Source organism: Canis lupus, chromosome 1 (genome assembly GCF_048164855.1).
Source record: "Canis lupus baileyi chromosome 1, mCanLup2.hap1, whole genome shotgun sequence".
Taxonomy (NCBI): domain Eukaryota; kingdom Metazoa; phylum Chordata; class Mammalia; order Carnivora; family Canidae; genus Canis; species Canis lupus.
In genome coordinates, this window is record NC_132838.1 from 36,301,349 (window position 1) to 36,320,507 (window position 19,159).

General features: G+C 42.6%; 2 protein-coding genes and 1 long non-coding RNA gene across 35 annotated transcripts in view; 2 read left to right on the top strand and 1 right to left on the bottom strand.

The window, feature by feature from the left end:
- Positions 1 to 2,041, top strand: part of ZC2HC1B (zinc finger C2HC-type containing 1B) — a 52,208-nt gene extending 50,167 nt beyond the window's left edge. Inside the window, exon 12 of one of the 3 annotated variants that reach the window (XR_012031227.1) lies at positions 1,939 to 2,041. The gene's annotated coding sequence lies outside the window, so the exon portion shown is untranslated. Of the gene's footprint in view, positions 1 to 781; positions 1,654 to 1,938 lie in introns of those variants that run through there. The other 2 variants (XR_012031228.1, XR_012031232.1) reach the window with 2 other exon arrangements.
- The window catches only part of PLAGL1 (PLAG1 like zinc finger 1), a 110,527-nt gene that overhangs the window by 6,142 nt on the left and 85,226 nt on the right, over positions 1 to 19,159 (bottom strand). For 12 of the 31 annotated variants that reach the window (XM_072826296.1, XM_072826297.1, XM_072826359.1 and 9 more), the window contains 2 exons: positions 16,294 to 16,405; positions 600 to 1,084 (listed from right to left, as the gene is read on the bottom strand). In XM_072826296.1, the coding sequence (XP_072682397.1) occupies positions 600 to 751 (152 nt within the window). In that variant the 5' untranslated portion in view covers positions 752 to 1,084; positions 16,294 to 16,405. Of the gene's footprint in view, positions 1 to 599; positions 1,085 to 16,293; positions 16,406 to 19,159 lie in introns of those variants that run through there. The other 19 variants (XM_072826376.1, XM_072826420.1, XM_072826415.1 and 16 more) reach the window with 6 other exon arrangements.
- On the top strand, positions 8,496 to 17,160 carry LOC140633655 (uncharacterized). The gene is made up of 3 exons (XR_012031233.1): positions 8,496 to 9,434; positions 9,785 to 9,950; positions 15,756 to 17,160. It is a non-coding gene; the product is annotated as an uncharacterized lncRNA (long non-coding RNA).

Below are 19,159 nucleotides of genomic sequence, written 5' to 3' on the forward strand. Positions count from 1 at the left end.
TCCCAGTCAAAATCATTTTTCACTACTTGGACTCAGTAGAATAAACCATCTGGCACAGCGGATAAGGCCTGTTAGGAGTTGCTTCCTTTTTTGCCTCCATTTTGAGCCTCACCCGTTCCTCTTCCACTGCTACCCTCTCTACTTGTGTGCTTTGAGGGCAAGGTTTCAGGCTTCCCCAGAACCTCCTCTCTGTCCACCTCCTGGTCATTCTTTATGTCACAGCCTAGACTACCTTTCTGAGAAGCCTCACCAGCTCTCATCAAGCTGTGGAGAACAGCTCCCTCCACCTGCATAGCTCTGTCAAAGAACTTACATTGCATTTTAGTTGTGTTTGCCTGACTATCTCTCTAGCATGGGTCTTTTCATCTCTCTGTTTTTATGCCTGGCATATCATAGGATCACAGGAAATACTTGTTTAAAGAATGAACTGACGCTACATGCAAAAACTCTCCCAGAAAACCACATTAAACAGTGGAGTGTTAAGGGCTAAAGTGCATCCGCATCCTGCATCCACTTTCCCTTGCAGTGTCTGGTCAGAGGGCTAGCTAAGCCATTTAAAGGTATGTGTAAAAGTGCATACCTTTTCTAGAGCCTCTCACCTCATTAATTTATATCTGGAAATGAAGGCTTTGCCACAGTCTGGCTGCAAGCACTTGTAAGGTCGCTCCCTGGAGTGGGAATAATTGTGGATAGTGAACTTCTCCAGGGTGAGGAACGTCTTGCCACATAATTGGCAGGGATAGGTGGCCATGGGCTTTACTTCTCACACCTTCCTTTTCAGATGCGCTGACCAAATGCTGTGCCATTTAAGCACAAATGGAAGGATGGTGCTGAGCACATCAGCGGAGCCACGGCAGCCTGAACTCCAGACCAGGGGAGAGGCAGTGTCGTGGTCCTGGGCCTGGTTCTACCCAGATATGGGCCTCTCAGTTACCATGAGCTTTGCTTCCTGCTTTCCCACATCCCAATTTATATATGCAGTCTCAGGCTGGGAGGAGAATGTCGGAGGCACAGATGAGGTTCCAGGAGCAGAAAGGTAATCTGCATCACTAGAGCTGGCACATGTTCTGGATCACCAGACCATCTGTGGAAAGAAAAGGAACAGTTTTTTTGGATTAGCCACTTGGAAACAATGCTCTTCCTCCCCTACCAGTTCAACATCAACTACCCAATCAACATGGTTCTTTAAATGGTTCCAGTGTAGGACACAAGTCTCCCTCCTCCAGAGGTCCTTCTGCATGTGAGTCCTAAGTGGCGAGGAGGCCAGCACAGTGTTTTGATGGTACATGAAGCACGCTTTCCTTTTGACAGAGACAGCTATTTCCATAGACACAGCATTATCTACTTCAGATCATGACTTCAGGTCAGTGTGAGGTTCATTCAACCAATTCAAAGAAGAAGAAAAAAATCTCCCTCATGCATTAGTGGTTTACTGCTACAGAAACAAAAGTCATCTCTGCTTATTCAAACTGTGGGTTATTCCTCTTTGCTCATTGTTAGCAGAGCATACGTTGTTATCACACCTGTTTAAACTTCCACGGGATGAGATGAAATAATTTGTATACATCCAAGTTAATTTGTTTGTAAGGTTACCATGCTGAAGGTCTCAACTCTCTGGTGTCAACAAAATGTGAATAAAGCCAGTTTAGTTCACTGATGCAGTGCCTTTGGAGGGGAGACAAAATATTCCCACGGAAACAATGGTGGCTGGGCTGTGGTCAGAGGTGTAGGTATAGCATCCTCTAGTGAATTGTTCTCCTAATCTCTTCTCCTTTGTTTATGGGGACATTTCCTCATTCCGCAGCCCCACCCTGGAGGGCCACTTCGAGGAGGTGGGCCTGCTTTTTCCTCCAGCCTCAACCTGTCTCAAACCAAAACTGCCACCACACTTCCAACCCAGGCAAGTCACCCAAACCCAGGCTCTTCTTTTTCTACCAGTGAACCATCTTGTGAAGAGGCTGAAGAGTCTCTGGCAGTCCTGAACAATGCAGAAAACCCTGTGACTCCCTAGAATCCTGGACTTTTCTAGAGAGAGTAATTCTCAGGCAAGTGGATGCTAACCTTTCAAGTGCCAATACTCAAAAAAAAAAAAAAAAAGAGTACTATATATTTACATTAAACACACTAGAGTAGCTTCTGTACTCAGGCCAGCCTTTTCTGAGCCTTGCCAAGTAAGCAGAGCACTCACGGGTAAAGGGAGAAATCACAGCAGGTCTTCAAGTGCTTGTTTCCTGCAGACATTCATTTACTGTCCAGTCTTTAGAGGTGCTCTTTATTGTTAAAAGTTCATTTTTACTTACCTTTTCACGGTTACTTTCAGATCAGAAAGCTGGAGTCTACGCTAGGTGAAATTTTACTGTCACAATAGCTTAAGCATCTTTAAACATACCCCCTCACAGCACATGTACACAGGAAAACAGACATTCCTTTTGGAGTGGGCAAAAACTGCAGCAAACTTCTTGTGCTCCTCATCAACTAGCTCAGATGTGTTTAGCGTCCAGTCAGAGTTAAGGAGCCAGCAGCAGGCAGACAGCCCTCACTATCCTGCCCCACCTGCCTGGAACTCTCAGAGCCGATGTGCGCACTCTGACCTGCAGCTTCAGCTCTGATCCAAGGCTGGCAACATGGGTGTTCTCAGCCAGCATCTTGGCACCAAACTTTCCTTCTGATGGCAGCACACACATCCCTTGTTCCTCTGTAACCAAGTGTGACTTGAACCGAGATCATCATCCCCAACTCCTCGTTCCCTCCTAGTACTGCAGTTCATGCCCGAGGCCCTCCTCTGAGACATCCCCAACAACTGTGGCCATAGACCAAATGACTCCTTCCAGGAATGCTATTCTGTGTGGCCGAGTTTCTGCTGCCAGGTCTCATGATGTGTCCTACTTCTCATCCAGCTTAAGTCTGGCCGTAATACTGGTCCAGCTATAAAAGTCCCACAATTTATCATTGTCATTAAATGCATTCACTTGAAATTTGTGTTCTTTCCAGGTCTATCCAAAAAGCTGAAAATGTACACACAGTATGAAATTTGAAATTTATCTTTTCCTTGTTCTCATTATAGCTGAACTCAGAATAACACCAGGCCCTCAGGAGAACTGGTGTGGTGGTGGGGGATTTCTTTCCCTTCCACCAACCCCCTGCATACACTTCTTTCAACTCTGCTCACTAAATTCATTCTCCCCACTCTTGCTTTAGGAGAGATGAGCAGTATGTCCAAGAGAACTTTCTGTGATGATGGAAATGTCACACACATGACGGCAACTGAACACTCAAAGTGTGACCCTGAGAAACTGAAATTATTGTTAAAATAGCCCCATGTGGCTAGTGGCTGCTATACTAGGTAGCACAGCTCAGTTTCACACTCAAGAGAGAGGAGGGCAAGGTTCTGCTTTCCTTCAGACACAACTGCACTGCTGATTCACTCTCAGGTGTTTCCCTGAAGCGTGGGAGGGGTTTACGTAGAACAGGTCAGTTGTTCTTTGAATACCGTGGAAAGATGCCCCAGTTCAAATTCTAGTTTGCCCATTTGTTAGCTACATCTTGAGTGTGTTTCCTCATTTGTGACACCACCTGATGCATATAATGGGCTGTTGGGGGCAACCAGCTGGAACAGCAGGGATGTGAAATACGCGGGTAATCTAAAAACACACCACACAAATATAGGTTGTTTATGAAACACTGAGATTAAAAGTAGAAGCCATCAGCTGCACAACTGGCACAGGGTTCTAGCCACTCAGCTATGGATACGAGGCAAACAACACACATGTTCCCCCCCTCTACATAACCCACCATCCGTTTTTCACAGTGGGAATAATTCATAGTAGTCTGGAAAACACATATGCTCACACATGCAGAAAAGACCTATGACATTGCAAGTAAAAACTAGCATTCTTTGTTTCTCAACAGGTATCAACTTTGGCTGATAGCTTACCAACACACCAAGATTACAAAGGAAAAAGTAAGATCTATTCAACTGAAACTTAAAAAAAAAAAAAAAAAAAAGCACTAAATAAATTTTTCCCAGATCCTTTTTCCAGCTACCAAAGTTCAACAGTCATGAACATCATTACCTACATTTTCCTTGACCCTTCAAAGATGGTAGGTATATAATCAGCGATTTTTAGACTTGGCATATTTTATTTAAACGTGACACCTATTTCCTCTCTGTGTTCCTATGGAACTTTTAAAGAAAAAAATGTCACTTAAACATTTTTATCCATAGTTCATTCATGAATGTCTTTTCCCAAGACTTTGTATGTTTTAGGTCTATGTGTTAAATACACCTAGCCTAACACTAAGTGCAAAGTTGGTCCTCAAATGTTGAGCTGAATTAATTATATGATAATGAACATTCTTTAATTTCTTCAGAAAGTTTTTAATGATGAATTCAAATTCACAAATGGTTTTAATATTTCATTCACCATGACTGTGTATTTCATTAATGTGGACCTTCAAATATAAATATTTACACTGTTTTCATGATGTTATCACAAACTCCTATAAAAATAGTCTTTCTCAACAGACTACAAATTCATTGTGGCTGAGGATCAAAGCTCAGCTATTTTTAAAAAAATAAACCGTGTGGATAATACAACGTCCCCCATCACCATGTACATGACCAGTACTGGCTGGTTGCCGCTGATTCCAATCTTTGGTTGAAACCTGATGCGCTTTCTGGCCACATCCTTAAAACAGACTTGTGATTAACTTTCTATTATCTGGCAAACCATCAACAATCCTAACAGAGAACTGACAAAGGGATGGTCCCGATGATAATCCGTCTATTCTGTGACTTGACATATAGATTGCATTTGAGTCTTAAATATGGTAATATCTCAACACCTGTCACCCTGGAGAGATAGTAAGTCTTCCCCCAAAACATCTCAGGACATAATTTTCAATCCCCTTGATTCTAAAAATACTGAGTGAGTGATACAGATCTGCCAGTATGCCAAAGAAGGCTTGTGCCATCTGCTTCATTCTGTTCATGCTGATTATTTTGGGGATGAGGGAGGATCAGATTGGAATAAGAACATATATATATATGGCAACAGCGAGGAAAGACTGTGTTCCCTGAGAGCGGGTGGTAGATGATGGTAGAGGTCAGAGCACAAGTGTAGTTCTAGGATGTCCCTAGTGCTGCGTAACACAATCATCTAATGGGGGACGACAAATGTTCTACAACATTCTCAAAATAAACTATGACTTCTGGCTTCTATTTCCATTGTGCCCAGTGACACAATGCAAAGCCCATTTTTGAGAGGAAACTGAATTTCCATTTTTAATCTTCCAGCATGGGTACTCTAAGCTTTTTTTTTTTTTTTTTTTTTTACTCCATTCATCACCATTCCTTGTGGGTAAGAAGGTTCTGCTCCAAACCTTCTCCTGTGCCTCATATTCCCATAACTTGGGACTGTTTTCACATAAATGTGTCAAAACCAGTTTTAAAAGGGCATCAAGTTTCTGTCTTCTTCTTACACTCACAAAATATGAAATAGACAATCATGGAGCGGGGTGGGTGGAAATTCATTGCTTATTTGTCTCTAGGAGCCCTTAGAGAGGGTCCTTCTCTTAGTATCAGTTCTTTGAAGGACTTTGGTAGCAAGTTTCTAAAATCAACAAAAAAACTATCCAGAAACATCAACAAGATGAAGAAGATTCTCAGAACCTCTAGGTTATTATTTCTTATTACACACATGCATTATAAAATTTGGTAGGTATTGTATCTGTGCAAGTATGGCAGAAGAGTGGGGGCTCAGTATATGGTCTAATCAGCAAAACAGGTGCTCATGGGGCAGGACTAACTTGGTTGAGGATAACAGATGTGAGGCCTTGATAAGTACCTTACCAGATGGCCGTGGCTGGGTTTTCACTCTTAACTTAGAACAGGGGTTCGTAAGTGGCTGTGAATTCTCTGAAATTCTGTATAAGACGAGGAGGCATGTATACTGGAGTTCTTATGGGGAGAGGGACCAAACTTTCTTCAGATTTGCTAAAGATTCCAAGATTCAAACAGGTTAAAGGCATTGACTTAGATGAAAACAGGAAAAAAAAATCCCTTTGTGCTATCAACTCTGTGTTCACAAAGTCATTGATATTTCCTAATCCATGGGCCATATATTTTGTGTTTCAATCACTGCATCTTATCAGATTAAAGCAAAAGAAAAACTGAAAAAGTTTTATTAATAACGTCCTTCTAGAAATTCAAGCAGTTAACAAATTTCATTTCAAATATGGCTATGCGGGGGGGGGGGGGAGTGGCTGGCTGGCTCATTTTGGTAGAACATGTGACTGTTGGTCTCGAGGTTCATGAATATGAGCCCCACGTTAGGTGCAGAGGTGACTTAAAATTTTTTAAAAATTAAAAATAGATTTTAAAAATATGGCTACAGAAGAGAACTCAACTATCACGTAAGACAAGCCTACCTGCTGCCTAGAAGAGGGCAGGCTGCCCCCAAGATCATGGGAGTTCATTTGTCGGCACCTTTAAAATCTTTTATATGAAAAATGTCTGTGTGTGTGTGTGTGTGTATATTTATCCTCAATAAAGTATTAAGACAGCATCACTAAAATCCACTAACGCCCAACTGGCAGCCGGTGAAACCAGCCCCTTGCCATGGCTGCACACCTCCTTCCTACCAAGGCCCGAGGGCAGGCCACCCGCTAGTTCCTTAAGGAGCTACGTTCTGTCAAGCCCATGCTTCCCCATCATGCACCGTCCTAGGATAGCCTGATGCCCACTGCCCACCTGGCAAACTCCTGCTTCGCCCTCTCACTCCCTGGCAGAGGACTGAGTTCCTTCCCTGCTTGGGGAGATGGTGAGTGTGGGACAAGGGATTAGAAGTCCAGCTGAAACCTTGGGGGCTTGGGCTAAAGACGCGGTGGAGGAGGAAAAAGTAGCTCACAGAAAACCAAACTAGATTTGTTTGGGGGAGATTCTACCTCCACCAAAGTCCTCCTGGGTTCCTCCAGAGCTACTCCTCTACAGACTATGAGTCATCTCCAGCTTAGTGCCTGAAACCACTGGCCTCCTCCGATGGGCAGCACTGACTCCCCTGGCCTGGGCTCTGCTCTGCGGAGAACCACCACCTGCTGAACCACAGGGTTTGCTGCCTACTGACTTTTAAATTGTTATTGTAAGAGACTTAACTTTGTTAAGTCAATGACTAAGCTCTTATTTTCCTCAAAACAAGGCCTAAAATACACAAAGCCGAAGTGACTTATTTATCTAATATTCAGAGAGAAAATTAATGAGAAAGCTCTCTGGTTGATTAGACCACAGCTTTAGAACATCAAATCTATGCACTAGACAGAAAATGTCAATAAGGACAGGGTGCGAACTTTCTATTTACAGACAATTGAGTAAAATCTAGTTAAAGATGGCAAATTGAATAAAAGTGTGTAGCTCCAATCTCTCCCAAAACCCTACTAAAAGAGTATTAATTCGATTTTTCAAAAACACAGCCTAAGATAACAGGAGAGGAAAAAAACTGCAATAAAATGTTGGGAGCTGGAAAGCAGGTAAACAAGCAGTAACTGGCTTTGCAGTCCTCAGAAAGCTCAAATCTAAGCCAGTAATGAAAAGCTATGAAGCAATCTGATTTACCCTGCAGAACCCATCAGAGTCTGAGAAATATGGGCACTAAGTAACTCTGGACGGGGGAGTGAGAACAGAAAAGAGTGGAAAGGTTTGTTGGTGAAGCATTCGGCCCTCTGACCCCTCCCGGTAGAGAGTATGGGGGTGGGGCACCCTGCTGAAACCAGGGTCTTCAGTGAAGTTTGTATACTTGCCCTATCTGGCCATCGGAACACGGGCAATCAGGCCTAGCCCCTACAGGAGAATGGAGTCTCCTCTGGTAAAGCCGACCTCCAGCCCAAGAGAAAAGAGCTAATTATAAGGGCAAATGGCAGTACCTGGGTTTATCTGCATTAACTCACAACAAGCCCTATTTCAGTACAGAAAGCTTCCAACAGCTTTTTAATGGCTCCACTCATAAGTCAGCTGACTGTTGAGGATCACCAGAAATCAGAAGAAAGCATCTAATAAGAAAAACAGAATAAATAGAAAAAAGCAGCCAGAACAAAGATGACGACTCTACGGGGAAAAGAAAACTTCAGAAACAACTGTAAATACCCTAAGAGAGATCCCTAAAAGAACTGTAAACACACACACACACACACACACACACACACACACACACGAAGATTTTTTTAAGAAAACAGGAAAAAAAGGGGGGAGGGGGGAGTCTGGGTAGCTCAGTGGTTGAGTGTCTGCCTTTGGCTCAGGGTGTGATCCCAGGGTCCTGGGATTGAGTCCCATATCATGGAGCCTGCTTCTCCCTCTGTCTATGTGTCTCTGCCTCGCTCTGTGTCTCTCTCATGAATAAATAAATAAAATCTTAAAAAAAAAAAAAAACAAAAAAACAAGAAAACAACAGAAAAGGCAGTAGCAAGGGCAAGACCTCAGGAGCAGGGGCAGGGGCAGGGGCAGGGATCTGAGTCAAACTCCCTAAGGGAGCATGAGCATCTGAGAATCTTTGGAAACTCTGCTGATGATTCTAAGGCACCTTTGTTTGCCAATGTGGCTTCTTTTGAGGGAACCTGCTATTTTTACATGTTTGCTCCTCCTAATGCTCCCTAGTGATTAACATCATGAAGCAACCTTTTATAAACCAGCTAATATAACCCAGAGACTAACAATAAAATCATTCATAGGTTAAATGGTCAAAAATGTACTGCTAAACAAAAAAACAGAGAAGAGGTAATTTTTTAAGTTAATGAAACAGCTATCTTCATTATATGATAAAGGTATCTATTAAACACAGCACCTTGTTAAATATTTGTACTAGAATAGACCTAAAATAAAGCTATAAAAAGAGATGAAAGATACAAAATTGGAAGGGAATTAATCTTTCATTATTTATACATGATTGTCTACACAGAAAACTCCAAAGAATCCACACACAGAACAAAATTAGAAAGTTTGGCAAGATAGTTCTAAAAATCAAAATACAAAATAACTATTTCTAAATGCCAATAGAGAAATGTAATTAAAAATACCATATACATTTGTCACAAATAAAGATATCTAGAAATAAATCTAACACAAAGTTACCATACACTTACAGAGGAATTTTTAAACTATACTGAAAGACAGTACAGAAGGCCTAAATAAATGGAGAAATATACCATGTTCATGAATAGGGAAATACAGATAGAATTATTTTAACATCGACCGTTGTTTCCATATTTATATATTAATTCAATGAAGTACTAATAAAAATTCAACAGGGTTCTTTGATAGAACCCTAATCATTCTAAATTTTACATGGAGAAGAAAAAGTCCAAGGATAGCCAAGAACTTCCCAGTCCTATTGGATCATATTCATCATCATACAAAAAGACCATGGTATCTCCCAAAGAAGAAAAAGGTAAGAGATAATAGATAAAAGTTTTGTTTTATTTTAAAGCTACTGTAATTCAGGCAGTATGACATACTGAGGCTCAGGATTAGACAAGTGGACCAATAGAGTAGAATGAATAGCCAAGAAACAGACCCACCCTTGTATGGAAACAATATATGATGGGGCTTGGACAGCAATCACTGGGGAGAGAATAAAGTACTTAATAATTGATTACCTAATTATTAAGAAAATAAGGAAATTGGATTCCCATCATGCATCTTATATAAAAATTCTAGCCAGATTACAGGCTTAATGTTTAAAACAAAACTTTAAAACTTCAGGCAAGAATTTTTAATTTTTTTAAATTTTTTTTAAAGATTTTATTTATTTATGAGAGACACAGAGAGAGAGGCAGAGACACAGACAGAGGGAGAAGCAGGCCCTATGCAGAGAGCCTGATGTGGGACTTGATCCCAGGACTCCAGGATCATGCCCTGAGCCAAAGGCAGACGCTCAACCACTGAGCCACCCAGGCGTCCCCAGGTAAGAATTTTTTAAAAAGGCATTTCATAGAAGGGGAAACTCAGATAATTAATACACAAATGAAAATATGCACAATTTTATCCAGGTGAGATTTCTTGGTCCATCATTAAAACAATTTCCCTATACTCTTCTACTCAATGGGCCTTCCTTCCCTCTTCATTCTACTTGGCTGGCAAAGCCACAATCCTGATTAACCTATTTAATCCCTGACCAACCCCACCTTAACTCTTGGCACGTCTTATGCCCCCTTTCCCTGCCCCCCCCCCCCCTTTTGGTAACATACTTACCACATCTGACATTTTCTGTTTTTTTTTTTTTATTTTTTTTAAGATTTTATTTATTTATTCATGACAGACAGAGAGAGAGAGAGAGAGGCAGAGACACAGGCAGAGACACAGGCAGAGGGAGAAGCAGGCTCCATGCAGGGAGCCTGATGTGGGACTCCATCCGGGGTCTCCAGGATCACACCCCGGGCTGAAGGTGGCGCTAAACCACTGGGCCACCGGGGCGGCCCTCTGTTTTATTTTTTAATACCCACCCACCCACCCACAAAAACACACTGGAATGAAATTCAATTTTTAAACCAATCCTGTTGGCAAAAAATTAGAAAATCGAGCAAAACTGAGTAATACCTCATGAAAGTGAAAAAGACAATATACAAGCCTGGAGCCATGGACAGGTTATGTGCTTTCAAAGATGCTCTTCCTTAGGATTTATCAGATATAATTAAATCGCTCTACAAAGATTTATGAATGGGGAAAAAGTGAAAATAATTATCAAAATTCAAGGTGGGTAAGGAATACAGATGTTTAAGGTGTGATCATCTCTTGCTTGAGAGATTGAGAGGTTTCATGGAGAAGTCAAAGTTAAAGCTGAGCCTACAGGACTACCTGGTGTTTAAGTGGGGAGGTGGTCTATTTCAGACCAAGGGAATGAAACAGCATAGAATACTTGAAAATATGTAGCACAGTAGGACTGGAACATGATGCAAATACGGGGGCACTGTGGATAAACAGGCCAGAGAGGGAGGCAAAGGCCATATCATGAAGGTTCAAGGATATACTGCTTCATCCTACCATGGTAAGGTGGGTTTTGTTGTTGTAATACTTTAGTAGATTGACTAACCTAGTTAAGGCTTGCCATTAACTGGGTTTATTTGTCAGTGCAAGTGAAGGAGGTAGAAAGAAAGGGGTAGAAGGAAGAAGACAACAAAACATGGTCTTCTCCACAGGAATGGGAAGAAATGATGGGAAGGGCATATGTATAGGGATCTAAGTCTCAAGAAGCAAGGACAACCCAGGACTGATACCAAAGAGCTGGGGAACAGGAATCCATTATAAGCAATGGGTTTGTCATCAGATCATACTTTGTGATAGTAATTATGGCAGAGATATGTAAGATATACTGGAGAGTGGTAAGACTAGAGGTAGTGAGACCACTTTGGCTTCTGCCACTTCTCAGAAGAGGTAACGGTGACCTGGAAAGAAGAGAGGGCAGGTTGAAATGATACTTTGTAAACAGACTAGTTAGATTAGGATTCAGGTTAGGTCATAGAAAAGAGTTGACTATGGTGGCAGAGAAGGAAAGGAAGGTGGAGTCCCAGAAGAAAAGTCCAGCCAAACATATGCATGAGGAGCTTAGTCTTAGGCCCGTTATCCTAGCACAGGGGTCATGCTACCACTACCGCTCTCCCTGTCGCTCGATTTTAGTAGATGTGCTCTGCCAAGGCAAGCACTAGTTTTAGACATGTTCAACCTAATGGTGCCTCATCGACACTGAAGTCAGTGAGGAGACCTATGCATGAAGGAGATACTGAGGCTCTTTTCTAGACCAAGTACAGCTATGAACCCTTTGGCTGGAGGAAAGTGGATACCATTCTGAATTTGGCTTCTGTGAGGACTTTGTAAGTTACTCAGAGCTCTACATGGGTGGCCTCAGATCCTGTCATTAAGCCCACTTACTCAACCTTGATCACCAATGTTTGTCCTTCCCAGTGTCATTTGGTAAAGTAGGTTGTCCTGGGGGCAAGGAGGACTTTTTTTTTCTTTATGGCAAGTTGTAGCTAGACTGATCTTCCCTTAGGATATCTATTCTGCACTGCAGAACAGGGCGGAAGCAGGCTTGTGGGGACATGTAATTCTTAGATGTTCCAAGGGCAGAAGAAGCCTTCTGCTGCTAAATTCCCCCACTTCCTCTAGGATAAGGGAGTATAGTGACAAGTCTACGATAAAAATAAGCAAAATGAGAATTAAATTTGCATGAAAAAACTTGATGTTTCAAAATAATTTCTAGATGGTTACAGTATAAAACAGGACCCCAACACCTCAATATCCCTGTTTGGTTCCCAGTCTAGTGGGAAAAAGTAGGCTTTTTACCGTGGGAACCTTTCTTTGTTACAATGTCTTTAGCAGACTGAAGAGCTATCTAATCTATTTAAGAGTCTAGGTGAACCACTGTGACTCTACATGGACAGGGGTGAGAAAGGTGGGAAGAGAAGAGGTAGGAGACAGCACTTCTAGAGCGCTGTCTCAACTGGAACGGGAGGAAGCTTTAAGGAGCAATGAAAAAGGCAGAAGACCAGGAACATGAGCCTCAAAGAGCCACGGAAAACTAAGAGAAGCCACTACGCAGGGGGAAAGACTGCTGACAAGGGAGCCAGTCTCCATCACAGTGGAGGCTCCTCCCTGATGCAGATCTGTAAGCACCCCAACCTGCACAGAGTAAAGCAGAGAGGTTCCCCAGACAGGGCCACAGCACCGCCCCAAAACGGGTCACACAGCATGATGCTGAAATCTTCCGCTCCCTTCCTCTTCCCACCACCTATGCGATATATTTAAATACAGACATTTAGGAAGAATATCCAATGTCCACAAATAAGCAAAATAGACATGTGCTTCCAGAGAGGCAAGTGTGAAGTCCAGGGCTGGTTCTCACGCTGAGACAGACAGACCTGGTCTCATGAAGACCATTAATGGACTGCAGGTAGCATGGTGGGCATGTGGGGCAGACAGCAGTCCTGAAATCCACACGAGAGCTTCTGGTATTAGGAGAAGATTTTCTAGTCATTAAAGTCAGTGATGGGGACTATTCTTTTGTGACAGCTGAAAATAGATCCCCCTCCTCCCTCCCAACAAGCCCTCTGCAACTGGCCTTTCGGCCCTTCTAGGCTATGCTTCTATAGCTGACAGCCAGTGATCTCTTTTCCTGGGTCTCGGAGAGTAGGGCTTGGAGGGCCCAAACTCACCTAATTAGTGGCTGGGCCTATTGTCCTAATACAGTTACCATTCTAGGGAAAAGAAAAGCCTGGTTCCTTCCCAGGAAGTGTGTGAGGGTAAAGGCTCGTACTAAGGAAAGAAAGAAAAAAAGCATACGAGTCACACTGGTGACGGGAAGCCAGATTTCATGAGTTAAAAATCTCTTGAGGGAAACATAAAAGCTACAGAAGGTCTAGAAAAGATGCCCAAGACTTGGACAGACTGATTCTGAAACAACAGCATCTCCAAATAAATAGAAAAAGGCCCACAAACAGGTAACACTATGTCAGTAAAGTATCTCTGGGTGGCAGAATGAGAGAGGACTTCTGAAAGGCTGTACTTTCTAAATTGTGATACTGGCCACCGAGGTGAGTCTCGGCACACCAGGTGGGTGAGGTGTACTTCAGGCAGAGAGAAGAACAGGTGAAAGCAGCGACCCCGCAGCAGTACAGGTGGCACAGGGTGGTGCAGGGGGACGCAGGGGGGCTCAGGGCAATGCAGGGCACCAGGAGACGTCCTATGGGCAAAGCCAGCAGGAAGGCAGGTGTGAGGCCAGGGGAGGAGCGGGAGATGGACCTGGGAAGGAGGCGGTGCCTGAGCAGCAGGCAGAGGAATCTGGGCTGTCCTGCAGGTTGCAGGGGGCCAGTGAAAGTGAGGACGCTTCCATCAACAGATTCCTTTACACAGGAGCAAAGTTATAAGTATTCACTTATCCCTCCTCACTGGACAACCTCCTGGCCCTGAGGGAACAGCAGATTCAGAAGTACTGTTCTGAAACTCTACATGGTTCTTTTTCACATGATGAGCCTGATACCAAATCTCATTACCCAAATGGACCCGAATATAATTGGCAATTGGTATATGACAACTTACATTCTTTTCTTCTCTAAGTTTTTCCAACAAATAAGCATCCAGAATTCAGTTTACTATGAACTATTTAAGAGAATGGGATCCCTGGGTGGCTCAGCAGTTTAGCACCTGCCTTCGGCCCAGGGCGTGATCCTGGAGACCTGGATGGAGTCCCGCGTCAGGCTCCCTGTGTGGAACCTGCTTCTCCCTCTGCCTGTGTCTCTTTCTCTCTTTCTCTCTCTCTCTGAGTCTCTCATGAATAAATAAAATCTTTAAAAAGAGAGAGAAAAAAAGGTAGACACACTGCACCCATTCCATCGCTCACTTCCCTTCTTCCGGGAGCATGTCTGCCCACCTCTGAGGGCACACGTCCTGTTTATCAGACAAAATGACTACACAATGTGGGAGGGAGAATGTTCTCTTTGCCTTTCTATGCCACATCCAATAGATTCAAATGATGCAGAGCAAAGCTCTTCACCCAGAAATACTTAAATTGAAATATTAAAAAAAATGTATCACCAGTCCTTTAAAATGACTCCAAGTTGTTCATTTTTTTTCTTTATAAGATGTTACACATTTCATCAGGTTTCCATTTTAAAAGGCAAGGGCACTGGAAAGATAGGGCAACTTGTCCCAGTTCCTGCACTGGCTTCTCTGAAAGGGAGAAAGGAATGTCGGGGGAAATGGGGGCGAAAGCTTCAGAAGAGAGGAACACTGGCAAGCTGGGCCGCCTCTCCTTTTCACCTTAAGTCTTTTCTCTCCCCCCATTCACAGCTTTAGGTTCTTTGTTTGTTTAACAAACCATTACAATCATACCCAGTTCAATGGGGAGGAATGTGAACTCTCTAAGTAGCTGTCCTGGCAATCCACATGTGTGGTCCACCCCACAGCCCATCCCCGGGCGGCTTCCCTGTGCGCCTCTGTGCTCCCAGTGCCCCAGAGGCCAGGCACCTTGCTCACAATGAGCCCAATTTCCCCTGCCGCATGCTTGCTGCTCCTTCCCAGTAGCCTATAGCGATGTCCCAAGTTGCTCCTCCTTCCTGGCTTGCCTCGCTACTGCACTGGCCCTCCTGCCTGGGCTTGTCCAGTTCTGCTCCTGAACCCGAAGCTGCCTGGTGTGGCGGCCACCCCCTACCTGTCTTTCAGCCCACAGATTCACCACCGACACGGAGCTGACCCACTCCAGGGTCTTCCTGGTAATCATGCCTACCCTTTCCAATGTCAATCACTCAGTAAACCCCTCCCCTGCCTAACTGGAACTGGTAGTGCCTTGCTATGTTCCTAGTAGATACATTGGCCATGTTGGGATAAATGTTAATGTCTTGGCCAATGAATCAAACTACTTTTTAGTCAGATCATATTTAAAGGGAACCACAATCACAGTTAGCAAAATGATGGTCTATTTTAGTTGGACTCATAAAGTCTTCTGCAGCCCCATTAGAGAAAAGGGCATCTTTATCCCCCATCTCACAGATGAGAAGACTAAGGTTTAGAAACTGACACCTGCCCACAGGCACTGCCTGATAAGATCCTGCAAGTGATGTTCTGTACACAGCAGAGTGCCTGAACACGAGTGCCCCACAGGTGCTAGCTTCCGCTGACATCACTACTGCAGATAATGATGATGAGAACCAGAGACCAAACCCAGGTGGTCTGAGCTAAGCTGAGTGTTCTTCCCACTCATACCCTGTCATCCTTCCAGGTTACACTGTCTACATGAGCAGCAGACTTCGGCTTTTCCTCCAAATAAAGGCCAGAATCTGGAGCTGGATTCCCTGGTGCCACCGGCCCGTGACCAGCCTCTTCCTCTGGCCAGTAAGTTGACATGTGCCACAAAGAGGAAGACACCCTTTCCCATATCTCAGGTACCCAAGTTAGGTCAGGGCAGCTTTAAAACTCTGGAACTGACAGGGATGTCTGCAGAAAACTCCACAGACCTGAAGGAATTACCACGATGAGGCTGGGGGTGAGGGCGAGGGCGGCAGAGAACAGGAAAGGCTATCAACAGCAGCATCGGAGTCCCTGGATTATGTGGTCTACTAATGCTTTTAAAAAAGAACCGGTAAGGAGAATGCTGTTATATTTGGCAGTTTAAGGGGGAAATGTATTTATCCTCTACTAGAACCTTTTTGAAAGACCTGGAACCTTGGGTCTTGACTTTTACTCTGTATTTCCAAGTAATTGCTCTGTAAACATACCCCAAGAGAAATAATTTGAAGAAACCACCACAGTTTGCGTACCTACTCGGCGACAGGAAACATCAGCTTCCAGCCGGTCACGCAGTCCTCTCAGAAGCTTGTGTGAGGATTCAAACCTGTAAGAAGAGATCTTGCACATCTTCAGTGAATGAAGCTAGGAGAACATTCCCCCCACCATGTTGCAGCCTGAGCTTCACTTCAACACCACATATACACAACTGGTAATGTCTACAGATTTCTGACTGCCCTTTCATGCATTTTCAGAGATGACAGACCAATTTTAAACTTTAAGATCCTGTAGTATCACACCTCAATAGACACAGCACCATTAATTTTTAAATGTCTCAGATCTACCAGATGGCAAAAGTCTTAAACATTTAGAAAATCTGATATATTTCACAGGTATGATAAAGTTCATAATGCTGCAACTTAAAGGATTTGCAATCTGTTGTCATGTTGCCCAAGAAGATCTTTAAGTATTTATATTACATCTTATGTCCTAATGGCAACTGGATTAGAAAAACCCTGAAGTTTTCCCCTGCTTTCTGCAAGTAGGAAAAAATAAAACAAAACAAAAACAAAAAACCGTGAACTTGTTTACATAAAATATTCAAAATACCATGCAGAGGAAATGGTATTTTTTTTAAATCAACAGTATTAGAATACCATAAAACAAGTATGCAAATCTAGGCAATGACAGAACCGGAAACAAATCATGAATTGAAAAAAGTCAGCAATAACCAGTAGGCATTTGTTTTCAACAAAAGCTTCAAAGAAGCATACAGGTTCACCAGATGTACAGGCCAAAAAGGCTGTTGTCTCTACACTGAACACACGATTCAGTGGTTACACAATTCGAAGTTGGCTATGCACTAGAATTGCCAGATAAATCTTTTAAAAATACAGATTCCTAGGCCACAGTGCAAAGCAGCACAGACTGACACCACATCACTTTGGCCCTGGGAGTCTAGTTTCAAGTCTCCTGGAGCCAAGTCTGCAGCCAGCTTTGCACCACTGATCCCTGGTGACCATTTGGAAACCAGTATCTCTGCTCACCGATTACTAAAACCTGGCTTCTTCCAATTTAGGACTGTTCCAACCAGTCAGTCCTCATGGGGAGGGGGGGAGCTTTTTAGGATTTTCTTAACTAGCACAAAGATAAATCTATTATGAAACAAAGCCAATCCTATCTCACCTACATGACTTATTCACTTGGTTGCCTGTTTTCTTCTCTTAGTTTGATTAAAAAAAAAAAAGGCAATGCCCATTTATTTTGTATGAGAACATCCTTTTAAGTTAAAAATGGAAAAATTAAGATAATTCTTAGACAACTAAATTTTTTAAATCACCCATCAAAATTCAGGAAAAAGCCTGGAAGGTAAAACTAGAGGTAAATAGGATCTTTGAATCATCCAGAGAATTTGTTTTGCATGTATAAACACTTCACAAATCATCTCATGGCCCCTCTCTCTCTCTCCTCATAATACCGAACATTTATCATGGTTCTTTAATTGGGTGCTCTCCAAAGGCCTGTATTAAATTTTTTTTTAATGAACTTTTAAAAACATTGAGGCAAGAGAGTATAATTCTTCTGGATGATTCTTCCTTTGCTCCTACCCATCTCACCAACAGACAATACCAATTTATGAATTCAGAGAGGCAGGGGCTCTCTTCTGCTTCACGAGAAAGGGTACACATGACATGAAGTACGCAAACCAGGCAGTGGAGTAGCTTAGCTTCATTGTCAAAATATTCAAATTATCACTAAAAGAAAGCGATTCCTTTCTGAATCTAACAATACTACTTGGCCTCCGAGGGCTCACACAGGAGCTTATTCTTAAGCTGTTCAATATAAGCAGCACCAGTGAAAGAGGAGAACTCTGGCAGGGAGGAGGCCAAGTTCCTCCGCCTCTCCCACCTGCCATCTCGGACCAGTAACGCTTACATAGCTAACAATGCAATAGAGAACCTGAAAGCATGCGTGGCCCTGGGGGAAAACCGTGTGCAGTGTGCGACAATTAATAAAGCAGAGAAGAGACAGGAAAAATAATACATCTAAGTTTGACAGGAGACTACTTGCAGACTGCTTTTCAGGTCAGAATTCAGATTTCAAAATCAGAGAAAGTTTTTAATCTTTCATATATATGTATATAACATCCAATCTTTCAAGCATATATACACATATAATCTTTCAAATATATCTTATACAAATCTTTTATATATATATTTTTACCATATATATGTGTGTGTGTGTGTATATATATATATATATATATATATATATATATATATATGGTAAAAATGACCCTGTAACATTAAACACTCCTAAATATGTTTCTGAGCTCCAAAGAAGAAAAGTCACATTTTTCTAGAAATGGGGATTGGCACACGGTAAACAAATTATAGTTAATTGCTTTAAATAAAAGGGAAAATGTCTCTTGGAAGATGATCTGTTTGTATCTGCTTACTCACTGATGACAAAAAGTAAGATCTCCTGAGTCTAGAGCGTATGGTTTCTAGAATGCATTTTTGCTGGCATGGTATGTCTTTCTAGGCATTTGCTTCTGAGAGCCGCATTTAAGAACATGCCCTTTGCTCTATGAATGTCCTGGTTTAGCTGCCTGCTGAGTATGCACTGAGACCCAAATTAAACAAAGGGACTTCCCTCCAGTTTCAGCTCATTCACTTCTGGCTACTTCCAATTTTTCTTAAGTCAATTCTTCAAACTGACTTTTTTATTTCTAATGATCCTAGCAGGAAAGAATTGGGCAAGCCCCAAACGCTGGGAATTCTGCCTCAGTTTTCAGTGAAAGACTCCTCTAGATTGAAGATGTGCAAGGTTTGTTTTTGAAAAGCTTTTCAAATAGGTTTTTTTTTTTTTTTTCTAAAGACTGTAATTCCAGATGGA